The sequence below is a fragment of the Halyomorpha halys genome, unplaced genomic scaffold (genome assembly GCF_000696795.3).
Source record: "Halyomorpha halys isolate HHAL.00 unplaced genomic scaffold, Hhal_1.1 Scaffold384.1, whole genome shotgun sequence".
Taxonomy (NCBI): domain Eukaryota; kingdom Metazoa; phylum Arthropoda; class Insecta; order Hemiptera; family Pentatomidae; genus Halyomorpha; species Halyomorpha halys.
The window spans coordinates 660221-671717 of NW_027107790.1; the positions used below are offsets into that span (position 1 = coordinate 660221).

Sequence of the window (11497 nt, forward strand, 5' to 3'; positions counted from 1 at the left end):
GATTGCGTCTCTGAAAAAACAATACTAAAAGTTGTTTGTTGTTGTTTAAAGGCGTAAAACCCTTTGGTTATCAACGCCTATGACATGCTATTGAAGAAGGTACAAACACCACATATGCACGCACGCCCCCCCCCCACACACACATGTGATTACTGTGGCAAAATAATAAATAAAAAAAATTAAAATCGAAGTGAAGTTATAAAGAAAGAAAGAAGGCGATATGCTTTTAAAAATTTAAACACTAATGTAACTTTAGCTTCCTCATCTATGAGAGCTTCTGATAAATTTGGGGTCAGTCCTATCCTTTTATAGTTGGCAAATAGTGAGTACTTTCTTCAAAAATATGTTTAATCGTGATAATGGAATGCACGTTGCAGGTGACAGTTTTCTGATCAGGTGAGAGTGCGTGAGGAGAGTATGACCTATTCTCAAGCGGGTTAGAACAACTTCCTGTGGCTCTTGCGGTAGGATGTCGACCATGTTTTTATTGATCTTTTAATTTACTCGGAGAATTTCCATCCCACTTGGCCTGCAATCTTTCCAATATTTGTAATTTAAGGGGTCTACTGAGTTCTGATGGGGTAAGAACGGCGGTGCCTCGACCAGAGAGCGTGAGCAATACTAAAAGTGTACCATCTCTTAACTTTTTTTTACTTTCCCGATTATACGTTTTAAACTTTTAGAAAAGAAAAACAGTGATACCTTATTGAAATCTAAATCATAATCGTCATCACAAAACCTCCACTAACCACTCTACTTTGAGTACAAATTTTTTCCATGCGCGCTTCAAAAATGCAACTTCTTTGATAGTCACATTGTCAGTACTGTTACAATATAATAACCAAACAACTTCAAACGAACCATTTACTCTCAACTAAGTTTCATTCTAAAACGTTTTGGGCCTAAGGCCATTTTTAAGGACACAACTTATAAATTGTTTCCATAAGTTGTTTTCATATAACTAACATATTATTCCTTCTCACATAACACTAATATTTCTTAAACATAGTTCATCATTGATTTGTCAAAAATCATTCAAAACGTTTTGCATTATAGGCCATTAGCCCAAATCAAATATTCTTCAAAACAAAAACAATAATCAAAATAATATCATAAAAGTTTTCTATTAAAATTTTATAAAATGGCCATTTACTTATATTTAAAAAAAAAAAAAAGAATCTTACCAAATCTACCTAAATACCCTAATACTATTAAAAATAATAACGGTTCAATAAAAATCATTAGGGCCGTTTATTAGAAAATGATATTAAAAAAAATTCAAAGGGCATTTCCCATATTTGCATCATAGCAAACTGTTGCTGTGACATCCCGGGAATATATAAATACGCAATTTCAGTTTCGTGCATTTGTCGTTTTTAAACTAGATTATTCACATAGATGCATAAGCACACTCGGACCATTTTAATTAACTTGATTAAGTGGACTTATCTATGGATTTAACTCAAAACGTGTATTTCTGGTGATAACGAATGTTTTAGTATCGCAATACCCTTACTGTTCATTAAATAAACAGATAAATGGAAGTAAAATAGTAGTTCTTTTTCTAGAAAATGTATATTTTATTATAAAAAAAAAAAAAAAAAAAAGGTTACGAACTAAAATTGTTAATGTTACCTGTAAAATAAGATCTTGTGATATTTCGAGCTAAAACTAACTATAGCGGTAATTCATGATCTTTAGTTTAACATGTTAAAGCTTGTTAAATAGAAAAAAATATGTTAAATGGAGAAATATTTCTTTTTATACTATGTTAAAACGATATAACATATAGCAGGGGTATTCATGATATTGTGTTAATGTTTAATTTTTATATTATTAATTTATATTAATGTAAAATTTTTTACTATGTTAAATGTTATAAGTATAGGATTATGAGCAGCCCTGTTTAAAGTCATGTTAAATGTTAAATACATGAGAGCTCCTAGCGGATTTTCTTAGCGACTTGTTTAGTAACCTTTCCTTCCAAAACTTCTTGTTATTGTTTACATGCAAGTTTTGATTACAGTAATTTATTATAACATGCCAACAAAAAGTATGTGATAAGTAGCTATGTGAAGATTTCGCTACTGATTGTCTTGTCTAAAACAATACTAAGACAATCAAAACACAAACTAGGAGCAAGTAACCTAATATGACGATGTAGAGCTCAGCTGGTCTGTCGCGTGACGTCAATCTCCATTTAACAGACCTAGTAGCACGCTCTCAACTATGTTATATGTTCTATCGTTTTAACATGGTAAAATAAGGAAATATTTCTCCATTTAACACGCTTTAACAAGCTAAACTAAAGATCATGAATACCTCTAGTATGGTTGAGAGTCTGTTACTAGGTCTGTTAAATGGAGAATGACGTCACGCAACAGACGAGCCGAGCTCGTCACTATTTCGTTTGTTGTCATGTTAGGTTACTTTCTTGTAGTTTGTGTTTTGATTTTGTTAGTATTGTTTGGGATGTTTTTAAAACTAATAAAGTAATGGCTGACAATGATAACAATGTAATGACAGTTCTCAATTAGCTCATCTCGATTCTCTTCTTCACAAATCAGAAGATCAACAAGGCACTCAGAGGCCAAACTTTCACACAACTCCTACTTTTCACTAACTTTAGGCATGTTGTAATAAATTACTTTAATCAAAACTTAGAAGTAAACAATAACATGAAATTTTGGAAGACAAGGTTATAGAACAAGTTTCTCAAAAAATCCACTAGGAGCTCTTATGCATTTGATATTTAATCCTTCATAAAATGCTTAATTATCCTAACTTTGTCACAAATCAAGTCATTCATCAGGATTTTAATGTCCCATATGTTGCCGATTTGGCCAGAACCAGATACCATTCCGTCCATGATAAACTTCCCAACTACCCAAATCCACTTGTTTCTAACCTGCCTTCTCCTTCATTACCTAATAATCCTCCTAGGCGTCGGAAAAGAAGATGGCCTCGAGATCTTCTCCTCTAAAAATGATATTGGAGTTCTATCAATAGGTAGATTCTCCACATATTTGTATCATGTCACTATGTTACCTACAGCAAATTTACTTGTATATATTTTTATACAGTTGTAAATAACAGTAAATAAATTATAAAAAAAAATAATCATGCAATGACGATAAATAGGACTGCTCACAATCTTATACTTATAACATTTAACACGGTAAAACATTTTACATTTAACACAACATCATGAATACCCCTTACATCGGTCGTATGATTGTCCGTTGTCATAAAATGGTCTCATCTATCATAAAAATAGCAGCTGGATTTTGAACTACTATATCTTCATATAATTGTTTGTCTTGTTTTTGGCAGTGGGGGAGAAAGGTTCCAGAATTTAGAAGAATCAATCAGAATTTTCAAGTGCTAAAACTCACTATTTATCGGACAAAAAATAGCGAAATATTTACACATTTTTGTTTTATCGTTTATAATGTGATAGTTAAAGCTTTTTTGTTTTTTTAAATCCAACGAATTATTTTTTTTTTAAGTCAATCATACTTTGGCAAAGTCGAATAAAATTGATCTCAAATTTTTGCGTATGTTAGGAATATGACACAGAAATCGAAATTGGTAGCTTATTGGTAGTTATTAAGAATGTAGGTCAAAATATCCTTTTAAAAAATATATATATTTATTTATTTTTCCAAAAATGTGAATTTTATCCAAAAACATTTCAAACAAAAGGTGTTTTTACCCTAAATTTAACCTACATCAAAGAACCCGTTACTTTTTAAGCTAAAACGCCTCACATCACATAACACCCCTATACAGAGGATAAAATCCTGTGGAATGTTCGGCATTTGAAAAAATAAAACAACCTCCAACTCCGACGAATCGGAGAAAATTTGAAAAAGACATCCATCAGGATGCATAAATCATGGAAAACAGAACTAAAAATTTTTCTTTTTTACAATTTATTTTCCTAATTATCATGCAAAAAAAAAGTTAAGAGATCAAATCACAATCATTCAAATCACAAGGTTGTGTTCCATCAAGTTTAAACCTCCAAACTACCAAAAATTTCTAAATTTAATGTGGTTGAGATTTAAAGGTGCCAAAAACGCGTAAAATTTATAATTGTAGAATCTATTGACTGATTCGCTTAAATAAAGCCATTTTGGGTCCTGAATACTGGCGAAGATAAATGATTCTGAACTGAAAAATATAGTGAATACAATTTTTTTTTTTTTATTGATAGATATTACAATCTGCCACACAGTTGTGGGCAATAGGTAATAGTGATGAATGATCTCATACATACTAAAAAAAAAAAAAAAAAAAATAATAAATAAAATTCTTGCCAGACTAAAAGCTACGAGCAAGAAACTTGTTAGTCTTGAAAATGCAATGTAAACAAGGAGATTTCCACAGGTGATTCCCTTCCAGCCTAACAATATTTATGTTCAAAACTTGTTTTAATAACATTCCCATATCCAATAAAAAAACAAAAACAAATACCGTCTTTCTTTTTGTAGCGGACATCGCTTTGGATCATCCACTCGGAATTCAGATGGATGTAACCCCTTCCTCCCAGAAAGGGGTCCCAATAAAATCTTTTGGGATAGTTTTGAAAATTTGTGATTCTTTTTTTTTAATGTAACCACAAATTTCTTTAGATACATTTCCCTCTCTATCTTCATTTTCCTCCGACGTTTCAGCCAAAGAGGTCATTAAAATTGAGTTAATTTTTTTTCTTAATTGCAGACTATCATGCCCAAGTCGTTTTATAAAGATGTGAAACAAATTAGAAAATTCATAATTAGCAAAGATAAGAACTAGCTAATGTTAATGACGACTTAATTCGGCATTGACATGGCAGGTTTCGAGAAAATCGAAAATATGAGAATAATCGATTCTAAAAAGTACATCTCAGACATATACACGCCTTAAATATGTAACTTAGTTTTTTTACAATTTTTTGTTTTTGAACTGATCACAAACAGACACACAAACCATTTTGCGAGACTGTTTTTTCGACTCAGAGGACCTCAAAACATATATTTACACAGAAATCTCGAATTTGAGATGTTTCATGATTGCAATAATTTCCTTTACTATATATTCCACATATAAAAACACAGAAAAATATTGTATTTTTTTACATATTTTGTTATTTTTCCGGGAAGCAAAATTGAGCAAAATATCACTCTCAAAACTTTTCAGATGACGACTTCCCAATACCTGGTTATAAAAATTTTCTCAGTATGTTGTTAAAATTTGACGATTGTTGCAGAAGAATTTACTAACTGTAAACCATTATTTTTCGAATTCGTAATAAATCATAATCTCCTGGAGCTATTACATTTACCTTGTGCCAAGTTAAATAATATAGAAATATTAATGTATTTATTATAGAAAATTTCAAACATTAGAGCTCAATGAGTAACAAAAAGATAAGAATCGATTGCAATACATTGGTCAATAAATACAAAAATGGTTTGTGACGTTCCATCGAAAAATAGAAACATACCTATAGATGAAAAGACTAACATTAAAAATATTGTAAGATTATTAGTTGGCCGTAAGTGATTATTGTAGAAAGATTGTCAGGGTGGCGGTAAAAAAAGAAACAAAATAGAAAAACATTATGCGTTAGTAACAAATGTTTCGTCCCACATAGCAGAGGGTTGAGACCTGTACAAGAAGTACAGGCTTGTCCAGAAGTACAGGCTTGTCCAGAAGTACAGGTTGACTTCTTGTACAGGTCCCATGATGAAGCCCTCTAATGTGGAGAGAAACGTCGGTTACAAATAAATAGTTTTTCTACTATTTTTAAACCTTTCTTGACCGCCACGCCATCTTCCTACAATTTACTACTATAATTTTTAGGATAAAACCGATAGTTGAATTAAAGAAGAAACAAAGCATGTATGCTGGGCAAAAACAGGATAGAAATTCGCAGATCTGACTAGTAGGAAACAGCGCAACTTGGTGCAGAACAGCAGGAGTTGTAGTTCGTATTGGTAGTATATTTTTAAAAAAAATTAAATAATAACATAAAATAAACTTATAAAATTACTAAAAAATTTAGATGACAAGTAATCGATAATAAAATAAAAGGATAACATTAGAATATAAGCATATAATCTTAAATAACGCAAATAATAAAATATAATTTACAATGGAATTACGATTCCCATACGAAAATATTTGAAGATATTTAGATATTTAAATACTTTTTAAGGACAATTTAACGTGCTTGAGATGGAGATAGAGGCACAATAGTGATATAGTGCTGAATTGCTTTCTAAACCACGCGATATTCATGTCGAACTCTGAGGCTTCTTGGTTTCTAAAGATGATTGGTTCAAACCTCATGAGTCAACCAAATCATGTCAAAGAGTATGAAATGTACGAACTTTTTTGTCAAGTTTGTATAGATCATTAACTAATTTTAATTATAAAAAAAGTTATTAAACGTTAATGAGCTCTGAGGCCCTACCAAGGCATCAAATTCCTCCCGCATCCAAACCTTACAATCCAAAATCCTACGTAAAATCCTTGATGCTCCTTATTACGTTACAAACAAACTCATCCACAAAGACCGATGTTAAGGTCATTCGTTGCAGATTTGGCCCAAAACAGATATGCGTCTTTTCATTCCAAACTCCTTACCCATCCTAACCCATTAATTCTTAATCCTTTTATTTCTTTCATGCTTAACAATTCCTGATAACCCTCCAAGGCGTCTGAAAAGAAGATGGCAACGGGACCTTCTAATTTAAATTAATGCTTGAAGTTCAGTTTTCAAATGTAGCATAGATGTTAAGAGGTGTCAATAGTATTCAGATGTTCAATCTAAAATATATAAAAGCGACTTTAAAAATCCAAATTTTTCATGACTTTTTTTTTTAAAATTTGTTTAATGTAATTTACAACTGTACAAAATAATACAATAGGTAAATATGTAGTATGTTTCATATACACTTGAAAATCTTGGGAAGGAACCACCCATTGGTGGTACTTCAAACATTAATTTAAATTAGAAGGACCCGTGGCCATCTTCTTTTCAGACGCCTCGGAGGAGTATAAGGGATTGTTAAGGATAAAAGATTAAGAATTAATGGGTTACGATGGTTAAGGAGTTTGGAATGAAAAGACGCATATCTGTTTTGGGTCAAATCTGCAACGAATGGGATGTTAAGGTCTTTGTGAATGAGTTTGACAGATTATTTAAATTTTTTATTTTATCTTTATAGGAATTTACAGCTGCACCTAATTTTACATTCAGTAAATTTGATGTAAGTAATTATGGAGTGATACAGCCGTGCAGAGAAACTACCTTTGGTTGCACTCTAATGACGTTTTTATATTAGCAGGTCTAGTGGCCATCTTCTTTTCAGGCGCCTCGAAAGATTGTCAGGAATGAAAGAGGAAGCAAGGTTAGAAACTAAACTAGTGGGTTTGGATGATATGGGAGTTCATCAAAGCTCAACTCCGTAAGTCCAGATTGGCCTTATAGTCATGTAGATCAGTCTTTTGTAATAAATTAGAAGTTTAAACCGTTGTCTAGTAAGATCTGTAATAGTCGAAATCGACGTGGAGTTTCCCGTCTTTTCAGTCTTGTGTGAGGATTCCAGGTTAGTCGTTTGTCCAGCTGTAGTCCATGGTAGCGGCTCTGTTGGACAGGGGTAATTTTTTTGAAAATAATTTTAAAGTTAACTCGAATAATATAAATATCCAAAACTGTCTGACTAGTTTCATAACAAAACTTTAATTCACTTAATACAATAAAAATTAAGAAATGTTTTTCTGAAAATGTTGGGTTTTTAATGGGTGTCCCTTTGATATTTTAGATTGAAAATCTTGAAGTTTCTTTCAATTTTGTTACACTAGTTTACCACTAGAAGAAATCTCGCATTTGATTTATTTCCATCTTCTCCTTAATTCATTCAAAATCAAGCGATATCATGCTCTTTCGTATAAAATGTATCATATTATCAAGAAAATCTATTTAACACGCATAATTGGTAAAACTTTATACTTTATAATGAATATCTTCAAGTAACAATTTATGTAATAAATAATTACGCTGTCACACTAGAAATCACTGGAATTTTTAGTGGGAACCCACTAGTCTGAATGTGACAAAAAAATTTGAAATCGTTAAGTCGATGATAAATGATGACATACTGAACAAATTTAGTTATTTTTTCTATATTTATTCTAAAATTGTTTTAAACAATCTTAGAATATCATTGTCTAATTTGAGCAATAAAACGTATAAATTGGTTGAGTCTTTAGCTCAAAATATATCTATTAAAATATACTAAAAACATTTGATAAACCATTTTCTACATCTTGAGATCGACTTATAAAAAAAATTCACAGTACCTAGGTTAAATAATTTGAATCATCAAAAATAAAAATCGGCTGAGCCGTTCGCTTAATCGTTGATCAGATTATAACAAATAAATTTGTATTAATAATATTTAATATTAATTAAATACTTTATTTACTGTATCAGTGACTAGTGAAGTTAATAACATAATAATACCCTCCCTTCAACGAAAAAATACACATACGAATAGGAAGAACGAAACAACATATAACATGTATCACATGGCAACCACGGCGCTGCGAAAGCTAACCTTAAAATGAGGTTTCACCCGTTCCTAATTCGTGCGCTATCTAAAAATCAGTTAATTTTTTGGCTGTAAAATACATGGCCCAATATAAGTTCAGAAGAAACCATCTAGATATTAAAGTACGCACCGAATTCTTTTTTAAGAAATTTGTACTGTCTCTATCCCCCCCCCCCTCACCCGACTTACCTCTGTCGGAGTATTGAAATTCGCTTATTTCAATAACTTCAATTAAAGTTCCAGCAAGAAATGATCGAAATTGAGATTCGTCACTCCTCCATAAAATTCATAATGAATATAGAATGATCAAACATAAATATATAAGAGGCCGTGGTTTGTTGAAGCGTGAATCTTAACAACCTGGAGTTTGCAGGGGCGGTGGTCCAATCCAGGCCTGGGCGGGTAGACTATATTTCAAAATTAATAAATTTTAATTATAATGTACATATAAATAATTAGTAGATAGGGGATGATCCTTTGTAACTGTTTCAGTGAAGAAATGCCTGAAGATGGACGGTCATGCCTAAATGAGTAAATAACGTGCATTAGAAAAAGTAAAAGTGTGGTTAGAAGAATGAAGACGATTATTCTTCCCGAGGAAACAAAATCAGAACATATTATCAATACACAGTCATTGAAACAGGACATTGTTTATAAAATTGATAATAAATAAAGGAAAAAAAAAACAGAATTATCTTTCCTAGGAGGAAAACAAATTTCCAGTATTGAAAGTAGTACGATATACAATATACTTATATAACGTGTAATATACTATTGGAAAGCCACAGATTTTCGAAAAATTCATATTCAATACATAAACGATTATTATAAGGTTATACATAAGTCGTAGAAGGCAATGGAAAGTGCTGCATTTAGGAGTAAATGTTTTCCTGTTTCCATGGTAATTTTAATAATACTTTTCACCCTACTATGGTGTAGCTATAACTTGCCCGTGTGGCAAACAGCCTGATCGAGTTTGGCTTAAACTACAAAGCGAACTACTAAGAAAATTGATATTGGTTTCGTCCAAAAGCATTGTACTTACAATAATGCAAGTTTTGCCTATTTTTATTAAAATTATTAGGAAATCTATTACGCAAGATTCACTCAACATCCGTTCATAACATACAATTCGATTTGGTATGAAAATGTATCCAGAGCTTTTGTTGCTTACGCGCACGCACTAATTGCTACGTATTATGGTACCCTCATTAATGATCCTTATCTTGAAAATTACTTTTTAAGTAAGGATTAAGATAGTTTTTAAAATTATACATTGTTTAATCAACATTTGAAATTTAATGAAGTTTAAAGTTGGCTAAACATAGATGAAATATTTAAATAAAGGGTAGTTCACATTATATGGAACGATTTAGAACAAGGCTATATAACTAAAGCAATGGCGAATCATGGATTCTACAAGTCATCCTGAATACCATGACAACAGTTCCAATAAAAAATTTCACCTTCAAATTCGTTTTTTTTCGTGTTTAAAAATCAACTTTTCCTGGAATAACTGAATTCTGTTAAGACCGATCCGAGAGCCACAGAAAAAAAGTTTTGTAGTTGTGAAGGTATTTCTTCTTCTACAATTAAATTCGCATTAAGAGGTATATTTATAGAAAAAATAATTTCTAACGCGTTGGATTCCAGGCAATCCATCTATATGAGACTATGGAGCCAATGGACCAGCTAAAGCAAACTTTCCCTCCCCCCATTTCTTATTGACCACTAATTATTTCCTATGGGTAAAAGGAAAACTTTAAATATACATGATATTAAGAAATGATAATTTATATACTACATAATAATAATACGATGGAGCTTTTATGTTTTAATCCAAATTAAATAAAATATAAACAAGTTTACCCCTTTTAACAATTTTTTTTTACGAATAAATTTTTATTTCTATGAGGTTATTCTTTCTCACTTTCGGTCAAAATGAGCCAACATTTTGGTTATAATTTCTTCAGTGTTCAGTTCGATTAATGCAAATATTTTTAATAATTTCCAAAAAATTAACCGCCCATGGCAAGATTCGAACAGACGAGGTTTAGTAATATGCGATACTAATGGGATTAAAAATTATGCAAGTATTGTAGATAACATAATTCAAATGATAGCATCTCAAAAATATGTATCATTCAGACTTTAAAAATGTATGTTATTGAATTAGTAACCTTCAAAAATATTTCATTATAATTGATTCTAATTTAAAAAAAGATAAGCCATTAGTCAATTAGGAAAATAAAATGTATACTACTTACTAATATTGCATCACGTATGTTTTTCTTTATATCTTCTATTTTTTGTCGCTTTTCTCTGAAAAAAAAAAGAAATAATAAGTTCAAAACCAAGCACTTAAAATACTAACCAAAAAGAGACTAATAAACCATAGTTCTAAGTAAGTAGAAGCCATTTCTCATACCAACTAAGCCCTATACAATGGCTATATTAATTAATTTATAAAATATCACTAGCTACCATTAAAAACCATATAATTGGAACTACTATAACGTAATCAAATATTATAAATATAAATAACAAGCAGGACAGCCCTTGTAAACAATATGTAACCCAATATTAAAAACACTTTTATAAGCTAATGTGTTCGGGTAGAAATCAAACTCTAATATACGAATGCTATAAGAAAAACATGTTTTAATGTTTTATTAAATACAGAAGTAAGAAATTACATCGGTTATAGAGTTATCTATTGAACTAATGTAATAATGTTCATGTGAGATGATGAGTATAATTTAAGAAGTGAAGGAAGGATGATGTTAATTTGATAGGATTGGATGATGTTAATTTAAGTATTAACAACATTCTTTGTGACTATATACAGGGGGTTCCAATGAACATTCAATCCTACTTTAAAAAAAAAAAAA

The 11497-nt window shown here is 30.9% G+C and overlaps 1 protein-coding gene across 2 annotated transcripts in view; it reads right to left on the reverse strand.

Annotated features, from left to right (window-relative positions):
- The window catches only part of Galphas (G protein alpha s subunit), a 208604-nt gene that overhangs the window by 90409 nt on the left and 106698 nt on the right, over positions 1-11497 (reverse strand). For both annotated transcript variants that reach the window (XM_067046126.1, XM_014422658.3), the window contains one exon: positions 10874-10928. In XM_067046126.1, coding sequence (XP_066902227.1) covers positions 10874-10928 — 55 coding nt within the window. The remainder of the gene's footprint in view (positions 1-10873; positions 10929-11497) is intronic.